The sequence below is a fragment of the Schistocerca gregaria genome, chromosome 8 (assembly GCF_023897955.1).
Source record: "Schistocerca gregaria isolate iqSchGreg1 chromosome 8, iqSchGreg1.2, whole genome shotgun sequence".
Classification (NCBI taxonomy): domain Eukaryota; kingdom Metazoa; phylum Arthropoda; class Insecta; order Orthoptera; family Acrididae; genus Schistocerca; species Schistocerca gregaria.
In genome coordinates, this window is record NC_064927.1 from 118,575,180 (window position 1) to 118,598,846 (window position 23,667).

Consider the following 23,667-nt stretch of genomic DNA (forward strand, 5'->3'; position numbering starts at 1 on the left):
TGTAGGGTTTCATGTAGTTATTTCAAGTTGCCTGTCGGACATATCGTCGTAGTCGTTTTGATTTTTGAGTGGTACTGGTATATCTTAGTTTACCAGTGCGGGAGACAACGTTTCGCACTAGCGGAAATTTGTAACAATAATTTGTTAGATGAATCCAACAACACTATTCAGACGGCTTAAATTGTTTTTCGTATGCCTCGTGAGCAACAAATATTCAGAAACGTTGCTCTAAATACCACTTTTTGTAAATATATGGAGAGCTATTTTTCATAAAACAACTATTTCTGCTGTCGCTTTTAAGTACCAACCATACTTCAAAGCAAGTGAGTCCTCTTTAGTTAGTGTTTTTATTTATATTCTGTAAATTTGTTAGAGGAATGGAAATTTATTAGAGGAATGTACACTTCGCACACGGAATACTGAAAAGGCTAGAACTCGTTATAGTACGTATAACAAAACCACAAGGGCAGTTACAGGACCATCACAGGCTTATTTTCTGCTCACTTCAGACGTAATGTTACGTAAAAATAAAATAAAATTAGCTCTGAGAACAAATCACACGACGAAAAAGAATGACAATAGCAATGTTAACGGCCGCAATTTTCACTCGTAAAGCGATGTAATCAGAAAGCCCATGTAACTAAGCTTGTTCACTGGTTGATTCTGAGCTGTAAACAATTATCTATCATTCAGCGTACTGTACATATTTTTGATATCTGTAGCTAAATTGTTTACTTGAGATACCTCTAACGAGGGAATGTAGCCAGACTTTCACATCACTCACATAGAACAAACTTCTGAACGTAATGAGAGATAAAATTTTGGTCATTCAGTGACTGTCTCTATCGCTACACAGTACTAGAAAGACAGCATCTTATCTGGAAACGTTGAACTGAATGGCAGTGGAACAAGACGAGTTGGCAGTTTTACGAACTGTCGCCGGTATATTAAACAGTAACGTCCAGATCAGAAAACTGGATTACAGCTAAGGCTTCCAAATTAGTAAAGAGATCCAGGAACCATAGCATGCCTGACACGTTTAGTCTGTTTCTGATAGTTTCAATGATTTGGAGACCGAGGATAAAAGCATTCGACTATGTGGTGTCGTCAGAAGGCGATACTGGTATCTCGCGACGCAACCACAAGCAAGCATAGTCGCTGTCGGACACAATGGTGAATGAGTGGAGTCACAGCATCAGCTCGCTTGCTTACATCTGACTTACATCTGAGCCCAGTGCCACTCAGATCAATCAGTGATAATTGCCGAAGACGACAGCATCGTCTCTCGGCCGAGCCAGCAGTGTGTTAGTCGTGTTAGACAACTCTGGATAAATGTTTATTGTAAATTGTACTCTCTGAGAAGAGACTAGTATCTTATTCTGCATCAAGTGATACGCCAATTTCAGTGACAGTAATAAATAACCGCGACGTTCCTGTAGACATGGATTGTTACAAAGTTAAGTATTTCATTTTTTTCAAGTTGAAATAAAGTGATGTAATATTTCACATGTTGCAGTATCGACTCAGTCTCCTCCAGAAGTAAAGCTAAGAACCCATTATTGTACCGGGAAAGTCCAAGAAGTTCAGAAGCAAACTAACAGTACATGACATAGGGTGCAATCTGAGTATCAGTATAGGAGACAAACTTTGAGGAGGACAAGAAGGCCTTGTTACTGAATAGTAGTCATGAAACAGTGGAAATGAGAACAATGAGAAATATAATATCAGGATTGGTGATCACGACTTAGATGAAGTTAAGGAATTCTGCTACTAGATAGCAAAATAACCCATGATAGACAGAGAAAGGACGACACAATAAGCAGACTTGTACTGGCAAAAAGGGCATTTCTGGCCAATAGAAATCTGCTAGTATCAAACATAAGCCTTAATATGAGAAAGAAATTTCTGAGAATGTTTATTTGGAGAACAACATTGTATAACAGTGAAATGAGGAAAGTGGGGAAACCAGGAAAAAAGAAAAAAAATTGAAGCATGTAAGATGTCGTGCTAAGAGGGATATTGAAAATTAGGTGGACTAATAAGGTAATGAATGAGGAAGTTCTCTGGAGAATTAATGAGAAGGGGGAGGACATCTGTTGAAACATCATAGAATAACTTCCATACTTCCACGGCAAAAAAAAAGAAAGAAACGATCATTAGAAGTGAATGTTAGAAATGGCAAGAGAACTATCTTCAAAATGAGTATCAGGTAACCAATCCAAGACCACATAAGTGAAGTGCTGGTAGAGCTAAACAAGGAATGTTAACCCACTGCTGAAATGCTATTGATTGTGAGGCCCACTAAATGCCACTTGGCTAAAACGTTATGGCACAAATGGCATATCCCTCTTACACTGACGGAGTCTTACCTTCACAGCAGAAAACAGAGGGTCACATAGACAGGCTGTGTCTCAGGTGTGAAACTAGCCTCAGATTGGGATACATACCATGGTAACCCCCACAGGAATCAGTACTCAGCCCACTCTTACTTTTAACATGAATCAATGATCTTCCAGTACCTGTAAGGGCAGTTAAACAACTGCAATGTTTATTGATGACACATGTATGCTGATCAAGGGTCCAAACTCAGCCTTGCCAGAAACAGCTCAGATGATAAATGAAAATGGTCACAAATGGTTCACAACTGGCAGTTTAAGCGCTAATCTCACAAAGATCATACACACATCAAAAATACTTTTAGATCACCTCAGTTCTGAGAGTCCTGGAACCTGTACAGAAAATTGAAACTGAGATAAACATAAACATCATTTCTGTCCTTTTTGGTGCACCTTCAGAGGTGGTGATCTAGATTGCTGTACACACTGGTACCTCTAAGACCCAGTAGCATGACCTCTTGCATTGATGCATGCCTGTCTGTATTCATTGTGGTATACTATCCATATGTTTGTCAAGGCACTGTTTGTCCAGATTGTCCCACTCCTCAACAGCAATTCAGCATAAGTCCTTCAGAGTGCTTGGTGGGTCATGTCGTCCATAAACAACCCTTTTCAATCTATCCCACACATGTTCAATATCGTCATGCCTCATGAATATGTTGCACTATTGGTCAGAGGATAGCATTCACATATTGCACAGCCATTACAATGCCTTCCATGACCACTAGCAGTGTACGTCAGCCCCACATAATGCCACCCCAAAACAGCAGGGAACCTCCACCTTGTTGCACTCACTGGACAGTGTGTCTAAGGTGTTCAGCTTGAGCGGGTTGCCTCCAAACATGTCTTCGACAATTGTCTGGCTGAAGGCATATGCAACACTCATCGGTGAAGATAACGTGATGCCAATTCTGAGTGGTCCATTTGGCATGTTGTTGGGCCCCATCTGTACTGCACTGCTTGGTGTTGTGGTTGCAAAGATGGACCTCATCATGGACATTGCACATCGTGCAGCCTATTGCACACAGTTTGACTCATAATACTCCTATAATTATTCAACATGGTGGCGTTGCTGTCAGGGTTCCTCCGAGCCATAGTCCATAGGTAGCGGTCATCCATTGCAGTGGTAGCTCTTGGGTGGCCTGAGCAAGGCATGTCATCTACAGTTCCTGTCTCTCGGTATCTCCTCCATGTCCAAACAACATCGCTTTTGTTCACTCCGAGACGCCTGGACACTTCCCTCGTTGAGAGCCCTTCCTGGCACAAAGTAACCATGGCTTAGCTGCAGCCTAGGTGGATTGTTTCCAGAATGAATTTTCACTCTGAAATGGAGTGTGTACTGATTTGAAACTTTCCAGTTTGGCACACAATTTTAATCTGCCAGAAAGTTTTATTTATTTTGGGACACTGCTCTGTTGGGTGTCCAGACCCAGATAGGAAGACCTTCATGAAATCCATCTTAAGCCGTATCTGTTAAGTAGGATAGAAAAATGACAAGGCAGTGAACAATTCTGATGCAGTGCTGGTGATTAGGTATTTATCTGCCCCCGAGACAAAGAAGAAGTCAATGAATGGCAGAACTGATGAGGACTTATGTTATGTTGAACACATGTGACATTCCTAGCTTCATGTGACGTTCCTAGCTTCTTCATAACTACTCTGGATCAATGGATTTCCTACCAGTGAGCCAGACAGAATTTCAGGCCAGAAGCACTTTGCGTGCCTTGAATATGCAGAAAAGATCGCAGTTTCCTAGTTCAGTCTATGAAGGATTTGTAGTTAGTGGGATCATGTGATGATACACAGAACACATAATTACATTTGACGGAACATGCTGAGCAGAATCTCTCATGTACAAGTGCTTCCAACTTTAAGCTGATTCTTTCAGTGACAGTGCATCCTCCTTGCAACACAGATGTAAAAAGGCCTCAAAACTGATTTCCTGAAAACAAATACAGGAGGATTCACCACGTGTTAAGATTTTAAATGTCTTCAAGCATGTCCTGAGCCTGCTCTAGTTCTATTTCAGTATGAATTCTGTTATAATGACGAGGCATTCATGTGCCCCTGACACAAGGAAGGAGTTAATGAAGGAAGTGTTCTACATGCAATTCAGTCTAGTTTAATTGAGGAGCTCATCATCTCATTGTGATGCATAAAATTTCTAATATGTATAGACCATGGAAGTTATCACAATATGAGTGGTTTCAACTGCTATAAGTGGTTATCTTCTGTTCTGTTGATAAAACAGACAAAATGAAAATTATCAGACAAAGTCAGTAGATTGCAACATTACTCAGAAAACAGCACAAGGAACATACGATACAATAATAACTGTAGCAATATGTCACAGTTGTCTAGTCACAGAATATTGAACAAAACTTTGCTTGTTAATATCAAAATCACATGCTGTCCACATGGAAGCACATATGTTGAGCAGCTTAGAATTCCAATAACAAATAAGTGTCATCATTTAAGAAACAATATCACACAAGATATGATACTACATGAAGAGTTTGACAGAGCACTGAAAGACCTCACTCAAAACAAGGCCCCAGGAGTAGACAACATCACATTAGAACTACTGACAGCCTTGGGAGAGCCAGGCCTAATAAAAACTCTACCATCTGGTGAGCAAGATGTATGAGACAGGCGAAATACCCCCAGACTTCAAGAAGAAAGTAATAATTCCAATCCCAAAGTAAACAGGTGTTGACAGATGTGAAAATTATGGAACTATCAGCTTAATAAGCCACTGCTGCAAAATACTAACACAAATTCTTTACAGACAAATGGAACAACTGGTAGAAGCTGACCTCAGGGAAGATCAGTTTGGATTTCATAGAAATGTTGGAACACGTGAGGCAATACTGACCCTACGAATTAGCTTAGAAAATAGATTAAGGAAAGGCAAACTGACGTTACTAGCATTAGTAGACTTAGAGAAATCTTTTGACAATGTTGACTGCAATACTCTCTTTCAAATTCTGAAGGTGGCGGGGGTAAAATACAGGGAGCAAAAAGCTATTTACAATTTGTACAGAAACCAGATGGCAGGTATAGGAGTTGAGGGGCATGAAAGGGAAGCAGTGGTTGGGAAGGGAGTGGGACAGGGTTGTAGCCTCTCCCCGATGTTATTCAATCTGTATATTGAGCAAGCAGTAAAGGAAACAAAAGAAAAATTTGGAGAGCATCTGTCTAGCATCCAAGAGGGCAGGCATGTAGTATGCTTGGCAGTGCACTATTGCACAGTTATGTCAGATACTTTGAGTGCGAAGACATATAAAGCACCAAAAATTGTCAGCAGCATGACCCACTGTTGCAGCTTCCTTTAATGTAACCAACTGCAACACTGTAGGCTGGAGTGGCATGACATTGTCTTTTCATTCAAGTCTGAGTTCTGTTTACACCATCAGGAAGGTTGAACACTGCCTGATTGTGTTCAAGATTGTCATACAGAAACTGGCCATATTCATCACAAGGGATAATTCATGATTTTTATTTATACAAAGTAGACTAATTATTCTGTCTGCTGATCACTGTGGACTAGTCTCCCTCGTATATGACAGTGAATTAATAGCACAATTACGACATATTATCTGAAGATAGGCAACATTTTCTAAGTGATAACAGAATCAATGGACAGAAAAATTAGCCTACTTTGTACTGTCATATGTGCCCAGCACACTTTGTAATGGAATGAAATGCCATTGGGTATACAAGACTTCTGTTTTGTATACCAGGTAAGCTGAATTTCTGACACATTATGGCTTGTGGTCTTGCCATATCCTTGAGATCTCTAAGACATCTTTTTCCCACAAGATTATGCAAGACTGCATGTTCCCTATGTTCTCCTGATCTAATTTAATACTGGTGGCACTCAAATATTACCCTGGCCAGCACATTTTCCAGATGTCTCAGATGCTGAAAACTTCTGGTCATTTATTGCTGATTAATTGGCACACCACCATTTGACAGTTACTATGATTGATGAATTGTGGCATAGAAATGAAGTAGCATGGCATGAAATATCCAGACCTGTCATTCGAGCTCAGTTTGAGTCTATGCACAGCCAGGTTGCAGCTTCGCTGCTGCCAGAGGTGTCAGCTATCTGTACTGAATTTCTCATCCAGTGTATCCACAAATAATAAATTTAATCTTTTCTTCTTCCTATTGGATTCTATATGCACAATCAGTCAAATTTTGTTACTTGTTATCCTTCCTAGCATTTCACTTTGAATAGCCAGCACTATATATGGCTTTCTACATTCCTCATGATCTAGAAGATCACTTGCAGATTCCCACTCACTACAGTACATAATTTACCGCCATCACATCTAACAATGGTCACTGAGTCTTATCTGGAGTTTACAGTAATGGCAGCTATGATTAATCCCAAGATCAGAAATGTGAATGTTATAAATGATTGAAACCCCCCCCCCCACCCCTCAAGTTGTAGGATTCAGGGACAAGTCTTGCTTACCAAATGCTAGACATGTGGCAATTATTACACATTATTTCCTTGCCATTATAAATTCTTTATTCTTGAGTATCCCATAGTAACTACTAATTTTTATCTTGATTGATTCTCTTACTGAATCACATACGAAATAAGTTCTGTTAGTATTAAAGGAACTGTAAAGAGGCAAAACTACAGTTTCATTGAAAATAGTTTGTATTGTTGTACTGGAATGAAATATAATACAGAACAGTGGAATGTAAAACTGACAATTTTGATAAAACATTACAATAAACAGTTTTAATACTTGATGTTAATGCACTCTTATTAATTTCAGATGACTTTCAGAGCTTACTAAATAATTTAACAACAACACTAGATAATTGCCATTGGTTTAACATAACTCTTAATATTCCTTGTTCCAACATTAAAAACACACAACATATAATGACATGTAAATTACAATGCTTTTTTCAGGATGTGCAAATCAGTTCCACAGTAACAAGAATAACAATTATTTCAAAATGATAGAGATTATCAGATGAAACAGAAGTGATATTTAAAAACAAACATTTGTCATAAAATTGAAAGGGGGCATACCATTGTTTTTGATGCCATTCAAGAACTCTTGTTTGTTTAATATAGTTATTCAATTTATGTATTACTAGACAGAAAATTAATTCAGGACTATGATGACACTTATTTCCCAACATACAAACAACAGTGTAACTAGTATATGTAAACAAATATCAGCAGTTTCTGCCTTATTGTAATAGGACAACGACAAACAGTACAAATTATGACACATCACGCAAAAATGAAAAAGTCATGGTGAATTGAATGAAACTTATGCATTTCTGATATTGTTCACCATTCAGATTTTCTGCATTGTGAACAATACATATTGAAATTACTTACATAAAATAATTAAGTACAATTATTGCATTGCATGTTTTTCATATTTACAAATACTGTACAAATTGTCATGATTGACTCTGACATGCAAGTGCAACCAATAGACGTAACAATGTTTTATGCAGTCAAACCACATAATATATTTACAAAGAATATATTACACAGTTGAACGAAAGAGAATTACGTTAACAATAAATTACACAATTTACAGAGCATGAAGATGATAATATGATGAATACCAACAATTAAAGTGTCATTTTTTAGTATGGTATCTGGTTTTGGTAATACTGTATCATGTCGTATGTCCTGGTACGGAAATTGAGGAAAGAATTTCGTATAATCCCTAACATTGCTGCTGCTGCTTCCTTGTCCGTCACACCAGGGTTGAAACGTGCTCGAAGGAGTTTAATCGTCTGTCCTCGGAAGCAAGGTAACCCAGTATCTAGCATCAGTGACACCAAAGATATAATTGCTTCATGGTATGGCCTGAAATCATAATATTTATAACACAATTCATTTCCAAACAATGGAAAATCCAATTCATTTCCAGATTTATTACTGATACAAATATTTAATATAGAATCAAAATTATTACTAAAGAACAAGGAAGAAGGGGGGAAACATAGGGAAGAAAAATGTCTACAAAATGAAGTATAACCATTACCTAGCAAAGCATCTAAATAAAGCCATCGATGAGATCTACTTGTGAACTTGAAATGCAGCTACAGATGAATTACATAATAAAACAGAAAGATTATCAAGCTCTTAGAACCAACATGTATTTATCTGGAGATGAGAGAAGAGGGAATGAGAAAAATATTACAAGTTTTTACAAAACTGAACCTAAAACCTTCAGCCTATTTGTACCTCATGTGAAATAAAAGTGAACTTGGGCTGTGAAACAGCTGTAAATTGCAATTTAGTTCCCACAAAGGTGATAACTTTCATCACACAACACTTGTTCAGTTTGGTTCAGCACTTCATTCATTCTTCCACTCATTTACTAGCAACAGTAAACACACAAAGGAGAAATAACTCATTTCCCCATATGTTTTAACTTGTTATGGCCAGATAGCTCTCTCAGATTCATGGGTGTTAACCTGTCTGTGCTGGGCAGTTCTCTTAGGCTCACTGATATGTCCACAGATTCATGAGTGTTAACTTGTCTGTGCTAGGCAATTCTCTTAGGTTCACTGATATGTCCACATGCCTGTGGAACGAACTGTTGCTTATTGTTTGCTGCCACATTTGTGCAATATTGCACAAATTCAGTGCCCTTAGACTATGGCTGCGAATGCTGTTTAACTTGTATCCTTAGTGGATACCCCTTCTGAGTTCATTAGTAGATGGCAGAGTCAAATAAAAAGAAATTCTGGTTATATGTAAAGGCTGTTAGTGCTCAGTCACTCGTGAATGAGACAGGAACTGAAATTAAGAGTAGCAAAGAAAAGGCTGAAATGCTTAATTCTGTTTTCAAATATTCCTTTAAAAAGGGAAGCCCAGGAGAACTGCTCTAATTTAACCCTCATACCACAGTACTTGTTAGTGATATTGAGGAACTTCTAACATCGTTAAAAATTTCTCTACGTCCTTCTGTACTGTTACACAAGTGAACCTAAATATGAAGGGATAAAGAGCCTTTAAGTTGGGTTAGAAAGAAAAAGGGTGTTTACATAGGCCAGTCAAATTTCTACTGAAAAGAAACATCCGTTCTAAAAAAGTAATGATGATAGATATTTTATGAAAAGACTTTCCTACTGGTTTTTTCTTCATGCACTTTTGTGGAAGATGAAAGCAGACACTATGCTACTGCCACAAAGGAAACAAAAGAAGAAGGTAAGATTAACATTTAATGTCCAGTGAATGATGAGGTCATTGGAGGCAGGACTCATGCCCTGACGGGGGAAGGAAATTGATGCTGTGCTTTTCAGAAACACCATTGTGGCAATTGCCTTGAATGATTCAGGGAAACCACAAAAGCCTAAATCTCTGCATGGTCAGGCAGGGAGTACAGTGCCTGAACAAATGTGCCTTCTCACTCGGCGTGAAGCAAAAAACAAAGCTGCTTCAATGAATTTAGATCTTACAGAAAATTAATTATAAAGTGCAGTAATGTGATGAAATCTTGAGTAAAACAGATTAATAATAGGATCTCCTTTTAAGATAACTGCTCTCAACATGGGGTCCAAGTAACCTGTTCCTCCTTTCCGGACTATCTCCCCTTTCCCCACGAGAGATGAACTGACAGTTTTGAAAGCCAGGGAGCTCAGTGGTACTGGAATTTGCCTCATGAAGGTAGTAATGGCCACCTGTACTGTCTTATGACTAAAATAACACACTGCCCAAGTCATAGTTTGGCTTTCTCTAGGATTCTGATACTGAAGAGGATATTTACACATATAGAGAGAATGTATGGATTAGACAACGAATTACAAGCTACTGGTAGATGCTGCAATATGCCACAGGCATTAGACAGTATAAATCACATCATCCTCAAATGTAAATCACAAAGAAAGGTCCCCGTATCATGATGCCAGAAATAACTTTGTTGTTCCTCAACAAAATATTGGAAAACAGGACCTCTCGCCAAGTTACTGCTACTTCCACCAATAATGGTCATCTGGAGAGGGGAGTTGGGAAGGAAGAGTCCATGCTCCCCAATCATAGCACCATTCCAAACGAAGCTGTTTGTATTGTGGTGTTAACAGCAGCCCATGTAGAGGACAATAACAGTCTACTCCAGCTGCTGCTAATCTTTGACCAATGGTTCAGCATGATACAGAACATTGAGAGATTTCACTATTTTTTCTCAAAGAACTGGTGCAGATCTGAAAGGGACTGGTGTGCTTGGTGCACAATATGTGTATCATCCCTTGTGTTATCATGCAATGCAACATCAAACCACTGTCACATCCGAATGTCCCACAAATGTGGGTACTGTGTGATCTGACCAGGTGGTCAAATTGTCTTCCCACCCTCCCCCAAACTTTTATACAACTGGTACAGTCCTTTTACAGCATCTGGATTTTTCCCTACTAGTTCTTCAAGCACATTCCTTTCCTCAAGCACTCCCAAATCTCCTCTCTTGCAACACTATCATATACCTTTTTTACATCTACAAGCACAATTCACAGGCTCTTGCCTTTCTCCCAGTATTTTTCCAAGAGCATGTGGGTACTGAAAATTAGATCCATTGTTGATCTATTGCTTCTGAAGCCACACTGCTCCTCTTCCAGCTGCAGTTCTATGACTGTTGTCTATCTTCACTCTATGATCTTCTCTAGAATTGCAACCCATGCAACAGCATGTTTCTTCCTCTTTAATTAATGGGCTTCAATCTACTGCCTTTCTTAAACAGAGGTATTACTGACACCCTTACTACAGTCAGCTGGTATCTTGTTGTCTTTCCACTCTGCACTGTGTGTTCTGTACATTTATTGTAGGCCCTGCATGCCTGTTGCCTTTATCATGTCCACAATCTCTTCACCTGCTCCCGCATATTTTCCTTTAAGTGTAGATTTTAAGGCTGCCTTTTTCTGCCCAATGGGAGTTTCTTCACTATTGGTGTGAGTATTTGGTTCTGTGTTATGTTCTTCAACTGATCTATTAAGCAGTTGGTCAAAATTGTCCTGACATGTATTCTTTGAAGTTATTTTCTTTTCTTACTAGATTTAAATTTTCTTCTTTAAGTCCCTTTATGGTACTCACCGGTTCCCTTTTTACCCCTGATAATACCGTAGAGAAGTTACTCATTTCCTCTGCTATCCGCCTCCAACTCTTCCATTAACATCTTCCATGTCTTGGTCTTCTCTTTTGTACCAGTTCTTTTAACTTCTTATTCCTTATTTCAGTATATCTGTTCCAGATCTCTTATCTTGGCTTCATTTCTAGTAGTTCTGGTTCATTTTTCCCAATCCCTTTGTTTTTGTGAAAAATTACATTGTATTACTGCTATTCTCACTCTTTCATTCCGTGTTTCTTGTTTGTGATAAACCTTTTCTTTTGCAAATGAAAAATGTATAAATATCTCCACTCCGGCAATGCCTTTGAATACCATATCACTTAGTTTATGTGGAAGGAACATTAGTATATCAACTGCTTGTACATGAATCTTGATCATGTACTTTTGTTTTTCTGACATGTTACATATCTTCGAGGAAGTCCTCACTCTGAGTCTACAAAATGAATAATATCCGTTACCTAATCTGTATTATTCATATACTGGTGAGAGCCATTATGGGCCACTGTCACCCACGAGACTGAATTTCACCTAATAGCATTATGGATGTGAAGTGGTAAGGAAAATATATACACAGAGATGAATGGGGAATCATTCTAGTATTATAGGCTACAAATGGGGAAATCCACTGACATAAGCAACTTTGATGTGGGACAGACTATTATGGCCATGTGCCAGAGAATGAGCACCTCAGAAACATGGAAACTGGTCAGCTGTTCACGTGATGCTGTTGGCAGCAACCATGGAATGTGGTCGAAGAATGGTGAAACCATGAGTAGGTGACACAGTGTTGGATATCAATGTCTCACTACACAATGCAGAGTTGAGGATTGCCTGCTCTGTAAAGTGGGACAGGTGGCTATCTGCATCAGATTTCATGACAGAGTACAATGCTGGTGCAGGCCCAAGTGTTTTGGACCACACCATTCAATGAACATTGTTAAACATAAGGCTCCAACTCCCCACATGTTCCCTATAGTCAATTATGGCTGCAGTAGGCTCAGTGTAATGTAGCAGAATAGGGCAGTATGAAACAAAGAGAACAATACCATATATTTTGGGATTCTATTACGTGATCTTTATGCAAGTCATACACCTGCAGAACTTTCAACTGTATTGTCTGACACTTACTATATCTATGAAAACTAACTAATAAGGTGCTTAATACACAAATCTAATCAATTCATACAGTGCAAACCCAGAACATGTTACATCAAATGTAAACTTACAAGGAGAACATTATTTGTAAGAACAGGACACAAAGAGGCTGCAGTAATAATGATGGAACTCAATATACAGTCACTGAAATCATGTCAAGCATCAAACATCATGGCGTAACTACAAAGTAATTAAGGGATGTGATCATACTATTGTCATCAGTGAATATTTCATGAAATTTCGGCATAAAAACTGATTTATTTCAGTATACTAAATATGTCAAATTTGTTGTCATCATTTGTCAAGCAAAACACTATAATTAGTGTCAGGAAAGCACACAAATGTCAATGTAAGTTTAATCATGTACAGTAGAAAAAATACATAAAAAGGTTGTGGCATTGTTGTATGTTATATAAGTGCCACAATCAGTAGCCAAAGGGGCAAGTGCAGTTCAGGTCAGCTTTCTGATCGATATTACATCACTCCAGTATGAGACTTTATGATGAGAAGTCTGAGTGAGTATTTGTAAAAATAAATATACAAAAGATTAATTCCAATGTGTTGGCTACATCATTTAGTAATTAGTGTACTGCAAAAACTGTCTTTATATGCTGTATGTGGTTACCAAGCACGCTTCATAAAGAAAGCACTATTTATTTGCTGGAGAGTTACGCCATCTTTTCATGGAAAGCAGATACAAAAGTTATAACGTAAACGGATAGATAAAAAATCTACTCACCACGTGGTGGCAGGAGAACACACATATAAAAAAAAAAAGTTTTACTTATGCAAAGCTTTCTGAGTCAGTGGCTTCTCCTTCTGGCAAAAGGGTTGAAGGGGAAGGAAGAGGGGTGAAGGGAAAGGAACTGGAGAAGTTTAGCAAAAGGGGTAGAGTTGGAAAAGTTACCCAGAACCCTGGGTCAGGAGAGACTTACCAGAGGGAATGAGCAGAGATAAATATGGAATCATTATTGTAATATGGGCCACAAATGGGGAAATCCACTGACATAAGCAACTTTGACGTGGTACAATTAGTTATGGCCCTGTGTCAGAGAATGATCATGAAGGAAATGGAGAGACTGGTCAGTTGTTCATGTGTTACTGTTGTCAGCAGTCCTGTATTCCCACAATCCCACAATCCTGGGTTCTGGGTGACTTTTCCACACTCTACCCCTTTTCCTAAAACTATTTTGGCAAGCAGAACAAAAACAAAATCTTACAGAAGGATTTGGACAATAATACCTTATTACCCTGGCTGGCGACACAGGTGGAAAAGAACAAAATCAAAGTGAATAACTGAAAATACAAGAATTTATACAAATGGCTACAGACATTTACACAAGAACAATTTAAGAATCAAGGTAAATGAACGGCTGAAATGAAACGTAATTTATGTAATTAAAATAAAGTCCTGCAGGAAAAATAGAGGAAATGACAAGTGAAATGATTAAGAGTGTAGAACAATCAAAAAGTAAACTAAGTAACAATTTAGAATTGTTGTGGAGTGGAATAAGACAGACGATGGGTGATAAACTAGATACTATGAATAATGAACAAAAAATTTGAAATACAAGATATCAAACTTTAGTTGCCAGTTGGCAGTAGCAGAAAAAGGACTTGGGAAATAAGACTGGGATCACAAACAATTAGATGCATAGGATGGTCTTGTCAAAAATAAGACTGTAAAGATAGAATCAGATTAAATAAATAAAGTTGAAAAAATTTGTATTGTAGAAAATTACATTTAGTTGGAAGAGACTGAAAACATAACTTTCGACGTGTTAGAGTTCGCTTTAGTGGAAGTAGTTTGTCAACAAAGTGTTACACACCTCGGAAATGTAGTTGGAAATTTTACCAGTGTTAGCAAAAACAGAAGTAAAAGTACTTAAAGAAATTAAAATAGCAGAAAATTAAACTAAAAAAAAGAATATATTTGAACAAGTGTGAGCTATTAGCAAATACGTCTGTCAAACATTTTTCAAATGATGATTCTCTGGAACTCGTAGACTTAAACTATAGGGCAACACATTATTCCAAATGTAATATACAATGAAACTGTTTCTTTGCCTCAATAAAAAAAAAGTTAATAATGTTACCATGGGAATGCAAAAGTACTATGTGTTTGTAAAATTTTAAAACTGAATAGTAGCTATATAGTGTACATTTATGCATGTATCTGACAAGGGGACCCTCCATACTGTAAACAACAGATTTTGGTGCGCTTTAAATATGTTGTAGAGGCACTTACCCTGAGTACCTGGTTATCCGGTTTTTTAGTGACGGGCCTTGGTTTTTGAGAAAATTGATTTTGAAGTTCATTGGGTGCTTTGTATACCAGTAACATTACATACGTTCCTTCAAGTCAGTGTAGTGCAGCGGTAAAGGTTCATGGCTACCGTGCTGGAGGTACCATGTTCCAGTGCTGCTCGTGTACTTTTTTTCCCACCCAAAATCATCCTAATTTTTCAATTTTATTTCAAAGAATGTCAACAAACAGTGTAAGGTGTGCAAAATTATAAAGATATATTCAGTTATTAATTTTTTCAAATATTCATTCCGTTTGTGGTTCGCAGTTCGAGTTCCGAATGTTCGTTCAACGGTTGCTTCTTGTATTACCTGAAATCGATCTCCGCCCATTATCATTCCCTCTACCGTGAATACCATTAGCTATAATGGGAACCCTAGCTCCTAGTTGTGGCCAATGAGGGTGCTAGTTGCTTTCCTTTACGTTCGAATCTAACTACAGCGTCAGTTGCTCACAAAGTGTCTCTAGTGTTGTGTGTTAGAAAAATTCTGTGAAATGGAAGAACCAAGTGTTTCTGCAGTAGTGCAGCCAGAAGAAGATTCACAAGTAAAGGAGTTGAACAACGAATCAAAAGGCGAAATCACAAATGCCATTAAATACACCGAAAATCTACTCCGCGAGCATGATTCGAACACGGTACCTCCAGCGTGGTAGCCATGAACCTTCACCGCTGCACTACGCTGACTTTCTCAAAATATATGTAATGTTACGGGTATACACAGTGTGCAATGAACTTCATAATCGATTTTCTCAAAAACCAAGGCCCGTCGCTAAAAAACCAGATAGCCAGGTACTCAAGGTAAGTGCCTCTACAACATATGTGAAGCACATCAAAATCTGTGATTTCCAGTATGGAGGGTCCCCTTGTGAGAGGTATCTGTTCTGTCAGATACATCTGACAGTATGTACATCACTCATTATGACACTGCCTTAAAACCCTGATATTAATTTTGAAGCACCCGGTACTTATGTGCACATACTTAGATGCATTGAAAAAATTGTATTTTGAGGAAACTATTTATACTTTCTGTCAATTATTATTGTTATTATCACCACCACCACCACCATCATCATTGTCATCACCTAAGATGCATAATTATCTAATAACTGCCACAATGTACAGAAGATTACCATATCTAATTATGCCGGAGCACCTATGTACACTATGTTGACTACAAGATGAAGAGATGATTGTACCAGGAAGGGACAATACAAAATAAGACTGATGTGCCAATCAGATTCAATGTATTCAAATAACTGTATATCTGTGAATATATACATACTTGCTCCCAGTCAATTTGCCAGCTACTGTTATTGACTGATGAAAGTAAAATTAGAGAGGCAAATAAGAAGACAATTTATACTTCTTTTGAAACTTGTGCTGTCATACTGTGAAAACCACCAAATGAATTGACAAAACAATAATATCCATTACGTTTAGTAATAAATTTAATTAGTATTTTCGGTATCTTGTAAATCTTGGCATCACAAGCACTATATGCATCGTCACTGCTGTAACAAGATATACTAATTACAAAGACTCTGTGTATACAGATAAGTTGTATTATGTGAAACATAAATGATTTAGTCGTGTACTTTTACTCTTTAATACTACTATTACCTGAGAGAATGAACTTTTCACTGTGTGATATTAAAAACTGTAAGTCTAGTCATGCATTTCAATAGTTTAATATTATTTGTGTGTTTATTTGACAGTGCTTTGTCTGAATGGAGACTATATAATATTTCAGAGAAATACATAAGAGCTGAGTACAACTGAGGAGAAGTGGCATACTGAATGGTGATGGTTCATACACGAATGCTCGACATATTTGCAACTTCATGGATAAAAAGAAGGTGCTTTATGCAAAAAATATAAGTTAATAATTTATGTAAAGAAAAAGTAATTACTATATATAGATTGTGTGGAATTAAAATTTGAGAATCAACTGAAAAAATACTAATATTTCACATAAACTTTTATATAATGTGAACAACAGATTTGTTGCAACTTTATATCACAAATGCACACAGACACTACAATTACTTTGTATGACAAACTTTCTATGCAGGTGCATGAATGCCATTATAAAGCCTTGCCCATACTATTTCCAATGTCTTGTCTGTATCATTTAACAATCAGTCTTTAATAACAATAAATTTAATAATTAGTCTTTCCTTCTCATCCCGTATGGTAAGACTACTTTCTTAGACCTCTCCAATCCTTTTCCTTCACCCTTCTTCCTCCCCCTTCAACCCCGCTGCCTGAAGAAGGAGCCACTGGCTGTGAAAGCTTGCCAATCACAACAGTCTTTTATGTGGGCATTCTGCCGCTGCTTGGTGAGTAGATTTTTGATCTATCCAATTAAATAATTTTATCAATAATTGACTGTTTCCATTGCTATATTTAATAATTAGTGTACCACAAAAATTGACTCGCTGTGCTGTATGTGGATACTGGCAAGCATCGTAAAGGAAGTATTATTTATTTTCTGGAGAGTTACACTACCATTTCAGCGGAAAGCAGAGGCAAAAGTTAAATGTTCAAGTTTATTTGCAGAAGCATAGAAACATTATAATGGGATCATCAAGGTAGGACCCCAGGTGAATGGAAATATGTCAACTGGTTGGATGAATCACATTTATTGACAGTTTGATGGTCTGTCACTTAGGTGAACAGCTGCTTAAAACACGTACCATGCCACAGTAAGAGGCCAGTGGACGCGTTATTACACTACGGGGAACATTCACCTGGGCTTCCGTGAGACCTGTGGCAGTAATCCAAGGTACGTGACAGCTGTGAACTATGAGAACATTATTGCAGACCATCAGCATCCATTCATACTTGACTGTCTCTCTGGCACAATGGCACTTGCAGTGAAATATCTCTCTCTGTCATAGGCCAGAATCAGTTCGAGGAGGATGATAATGAGTTCATGTTGTTGATATCTTGGCCACCAAATCTGGCTGATCTCAATCTGATTGATGACATTTGGGAGATTATTGGGTGCCAACTATGCACTGACAAACCATTGGCTCATAATTTACAGGAACTGTGTGAAATGAGCAAAGACATCTGGTGCCACATGTCTCCAGAAGCCTACAAAGAACTTGTCAACTTCATTTCACATAGAAACACCGCTGCACTGAATTCCAAAGGTGGACCAACATACTATTACACAGGTCATCATATTTTGGCTCGTAAGCGCAAAACTGATTATTTGACATATTACGGGCATTTGTCAGTACCTTGTGTGCAGCCCAATAATGACTTGTAGAATGTTCCATTACTTGTAAGACAAAGGTGTTGCCTAGAATTAAAATTCATGTCTTGCATTATGAAAGAGCAGTTAGCATTCATTTACAAACCTGACAGCCAAATATGCCTGCACACAAAGTTCCATAAACCACCGGAATGGTGCAGCTTCCATTTTGCCTCCCATGACCATCACCATTTCATCTGTCAGCTTGATATCTGGTTCAAAGCCTAGATTTCCACCAGGCGAGCTCTCAAACATGAAGCCAAAATCTGTGTGTGCAATAAAGGAGTTAATAACAGTACAACCAAATGTCACCTGCAAAATTTTGTAAAGTGTAGGTGAAGAAGCATGCACAAACTATAATCAATATAATGCTTACCGATGTGGATTATATGGCCTTCGGTGTCCAACATGATATTCCCATTGTGTCTGTCTTTTATTTGCAGCAAGTAGCCTATAACACTGTAGGCAGCCATTGACTTGATGAAGTTACGCCTTGCTTTCTACAGAAAAAAATTAATAAATATTTAAATATTTCTTATTTCAGAAGAAATAAAAACAATGTAAGACAATAGTGTGTACTTTAATGTAGGTAGTAGCAATTTTACTTTTGTTTCAGTATTACAAAAACCATTTAAATTGTCAAACACTGTTTATTTATTATAAGTTCTTGCAGACTTTATTTTTCAATGAAAGGAACAACTAGAAACTTTTATACAGAAATGTTCACTACAAAGTTATAGAGGAGAAATTTAAAACAGAAGATTCAGAGGGCATTCCACCTAAGCCACTGACTTCAAATACATCCAGAACTGTTGACGATACAAGCGTATGTCCTGTCATCCAAAATTGACATGGAACTGCAGGTTAAATTGCACTATGTTTGGCAGTTAGACCTTCAAATTTAAGAAATCTGTATCCTTTTCACAAAAAATATCACAGTAAGCTACAACAAACATCAAAACCACTACAAGTCTCCTTCAAGGACTCAGAAATTGTGTTTAAAAATATTCTGGTGGTTCTTGGTAGAACAATAATTATATTATTAATAAATATAATAATAATAATAAATTTGGTCTTGCAATCTGTGAAGCAAATAAGTAGGGTTTGGGAGGGAGGGAAGGGGGCTGGAAAGATTATGGTACACTATGTACCATTGGACATTTTGTGACATGCAGATGTAAACGTATAAATTCCTTTGGTATTTTATCACCACAATTTTTAATGAAAAGGGGAAGACAGAAAATTACCTGAAATTCCTTTGTTTTTTCATCACCATAGGTCTTAATGAAATATTCATACATTCCAAAATCAGTCTGCCGCCCAAGCTGATCTCTTGATTTGGCGTTGGGCACACACTCAATAACACCACACTGAAAAAAAAAAAATTCAAATATCAAGAACCAAGCTAATCTTCTTCTTCATAACCTTGAAGAGACACACACAAAAGATTTCTAAATTGTATCATAAGCTTATGCTACGTAGATTAGAAAAAAAATATGGATGGAGCAGATAATTCTGAGTATAAAGGCTGCGGGTGCCTGACTGGTTAGGAGGGGGAAGGAAAAGTAGTTGTGACAGTAATCAAATGTGCAACTTCTAGAAAAATATTTTCAATTGAAAAGGGGAAAAAAGAAAGATATTTGAAAGTGGCTTGCCAATTTTACAGAAAAGTGATTCTGTTTCAGTTACCTGGCTCTCAAATTATCTCTTCATTATCTCCATGTTTACAATGGGAATCACTAAGTCACAAGAAATTACAATATACACAGTGATTATAATTAAACTTTCAAACCACTGTAGAAATAACACCACTGGTCAGAATGACATCAAATTGCATCAGAATATTATCCAAATCTATAAGAAACGTGAGAAAAATAATGTAGAAAATTACACAACATTATCACTGTTCTCTATGCTTCATAAACTTCTGCAAACATTAATTTATCAAAGATAGATTAATTTTCTGGAAAGGGATCAGGATCCTCTCTGATGCTTAGCATGGCTCATGGAAGAATAAACCATGACTGCCACATATACAATTACACTCCTGGAAATGGAAAAAAGAACACATTGACACCGGTGTGTCAGACCCACCATACTTGCTCCGGACACTGCGAGAGGGCTGTACAAGCAATGATCACACGCACGGCACAGCGGACACACCAGGAACCGCGGTGTTGGCCGTCGAATGGCGCTAGCTGCGCAGCATTTGTGCACCGCCGCCGTCAGTGTCAGCCAGTTTGCCGTGGCATATGGAGCTCCATCGCAGTCTTTAACACTGGTAGCATGCCGCGACAGCGTGGACGTGAACCGTATGTGCAGTTGACGGACTTTGAGCGAGGGCGTATAGAGGGCATGCGGGAGGCCGGGTGGACGTACCGCCGAATTGCTCAACACGTGGGGCGTGAGGTCTCCACAGTACATCGATGTTGTCGCCAGTGGTCGGCGGAAGGTGCACGTGCCCATCGACCTGGGACCGGACCGCAGCGACGCACGGATGCACGCCAAGACCGTAGGATCCTACGCAGTGCCGTAGGGGACCGCACCGCCACTTCCCAGCAAATTAGGGACACTGTTGCTCCTGGGGTATCGGCGAGGACCATTTGCAACCGTCTCCATGAAGCTGGGCTACGGTCCCGCACACCGTTAGGCCGTCTTCCGCTCACGCCCCAACATCGTGCAGCCCGCCTCCAGTGGTGTCGCGACAGGCGTGAATGGAGGGACGAATGGAGACGTGTCGTCTTCAGCGATGAGAGTCGCTTCTGCCTTGGTGCCAATGATGGTCATATGCATGTTGGCGCCGTGCAGGTGAGCGCCACAATCAGGACTGCATACTCCCGAGGCACACAGGGCCAACACCCGGCATCATGGTGTGGGGAGCAATCTCCTACACTGGCTGTACACCTCTGGTGATCGTCGAGGGGCACTGAATAGTGCACGGTACATCCAAACCGTCATCGAACCCATCGTTCTACCATTCCTAGACCGGCAAGGGAACTTGCTGTTCCAACAGGACAATGCACGTCCGCATGTATCCCGTGCCACCCAACGTGCTCTAGAAGGTGTAAGTCAACTACCCTGGCCAGCAAGTTCTCCGGATCTGTCCCCCATTGAGCATGTTTGGAACTGGATGAAGCGTCGTCTCACGCGGTCTGCACGTCCAGCACGAACGCTGGTCCAACTGAGGCGCCAGGTGGAAATGGCATGGCAAGCCGTTCCACAGGACTACATCCAGCATCCCTATGATCGTCTCCATGGGAGAATAGCAGCCTGCATTGCTGCGAAAGGTGGATATACACTGTACTAGTGCCGACATTGTGCATGCTCTGTTGCCTGTGTCTATGTGCCTGTGGTTCTGTCAGTGTGATCATGTGATGTATCTGATCCCAGGAATGTGTCAATAAAGTTTCCCCTTCCTGGGACAATGAATTCACGGTGTTCTTATTTCAATTTCCAGGAGTGTACATACACTCCACCTTAGATGCTTTAGATAAGAAAACAAAAAGCAGTTGGGATCTTCCTAGATTTTCAAAGGCATTTTATGTCATGGACCACAAAATTATGCTATGCAAAATGCAGTCCTATGACATCAGAGGCACCCTTCTGAACTGCTTCAGCTCATATTTACAAACAGGAAATAGAAAGTAGCAATAACAAAAAATGACTAAGGGCATGTGGGAACTTACTGCTATGATTATAGAGATATTGCACAAGGTGTCAGGATTCAAGTCTTGGACCAATTCTGTTCCTTTATAATAAGTGATTTACCCCTGAACACCAATGCCAATACCAGTCCGCTCTTTGCAGATAATACCTGTATCCTCCTTAGCAGCAGAAATGCTCATGAGCTCCAAGGGGTCACAACTGAAGGGACAGGTGAGTCAGGGAAGATGACTGTTTTGATAGAAATAACCTGATACTCACTACAAAGAAAACCACCTTCCTGAAGTTTCATCTGATAATCAAGAAATGTATGGCCAATATGAAAATACATGGCTCTGTAATATCACCTGCATCAGACAAGATTTTTAGGCCTGTGTATCCAGATCAACTTAAAATAGCTGACATACACCAGAAAAACTAACAGTAAGCTGAATAAAGTGTGCTATGTCTTGCACTTCCTTGCATACCACACAAGACAGACTCTACACAGAGCTTCAGCATTCTTCACACTCAGAAGATGACTGTGAATGTAATTAACAGCACAAAACCAAATGACAGCTGCAAACCTCTCTTCCAAAAATCACTGTTAGTTGTATCTACATATTATAAAAGTATAGATATTATAAAACCCTACATATTATAAATATGTCAGTTTGTAAAAATGTAAATAATCATAATCACGGTACAAGAAAGAAAATGAAACTTAATTTTCAGAGAATGTGTATCTCTGGCTTTAAAAATTCTCCATTTAACAGAGGCATTCAACTTGCTAACAGCCTGCCATCATAAAAAAATGAAGTATCTTTGTTTAATAGGAATCTGGAAACTTTTTTGCTTTATCATAGCTTTTACACTGTATCTGAATTTTTGGGTCATATATATGTGAAAAAAGCATGAAATCAATTGCAGAATTATTTCTGTAAAATAAATAAATGCTAATGTAAACTAACACCATATGCAACTGCACCAATTGTGTGCTATACTTTATTAGTTAGTTTGTGTGTGTGTGTGTGTGTGTGTGTGTGTGTGTGTGTGTGTGTGTGTGTGTGTGTATAAGGGGGAGGGGGGAGGGGGGAGGATGTGAGGGAGGGAGGGAGGAGGAAATTTTAATATCTTCATAATAAGTTGTAATATGTGGCTATGGCAACCAGGCATTTGTTTTGTATATGTGTGAGCTGGCTGCGAAACTAACAATACATTGTAATAAATAATACTTATGTAAAATCATGTTATGTAAATTCAAATCACCTCATACTATGACTTGTTTAGTATCATATCTACACCTTGTTTGCTCAGAAAAGAAAACTCGCCAAGAGTGGGGTTACCCTGAGGGAAGACCTGACGCGCGAAAGACTGCGATCACACAGTTCGGCCTTCAAAATGTATGGACCCATGATGGCAGGATCGTAATCAAGACGGAAGGAGGGAGGAAAACGGTGACAAACATGTTCGAACTGAAAGACTTCTCATATTGTAATCTGTCTAAGTTAATTTTTATTCTTTCTTTTCATTTTATTAGCTTAAATATTGCTCCGTTATATCTATAAGTACCATAAGTACTATATTTAAAATCAGTCAATTGTTTCACAAAAATATTGTTTCTTTATTTGTCTATCATAAGTGCTCATGTATATTTATATTGTCAGTCAAATGGGAATTAACATTCTCCATTAAGAGGAATCTCCTTACAACCGCCTTTCTATATCTGTTATTTTCATCTTCGCCACTACCACTACTACTACTATTATCTTTTTCGTAACCACTACTGC

At 38.6% G+C, this 23,667-nt stretch overlaps 1 protein-coding gene across 2 annotated transcripts in view; it reads right to left on the reverse strand.

Annotated features, from left to right (window-relative positions):
- Positions 1–7,053: 7,053 nt before the first annotated feature.
- The window catches only part of LOC126284204 (phosphatidylinositol 4-kinase alpha), a 170,152-nt gene continuing 153,538 nt past the window's right edge, over positions 7,054–23,667 (reverse strand). For both annotated transcript variants that reach the window (XM_049982969.1, XM_049982968.1), the window contains 4 exons: positions 19,483–19,605; positions 18,612–18,735; positions 18,342–18,501; positions 7,054–8,256 (listed from right to left, as the gene is read on the reverse strand). In XM_049982969.1, coding sequence (XP_049838926.1) covers positions 8,031–8,256; positions 18,342–18,501; positions 18,612–18,735; positions 19,483–19,605 — 633 coding nt within the window. In that variant the 3' untranslated portion in view covers positions 7,054–8,030. The remainder of the gene's footprint in view (positions 8,257–18,341; positions 18,502–18,611; positions 18,736–19,482; positions 19,606–23,667) is intronic.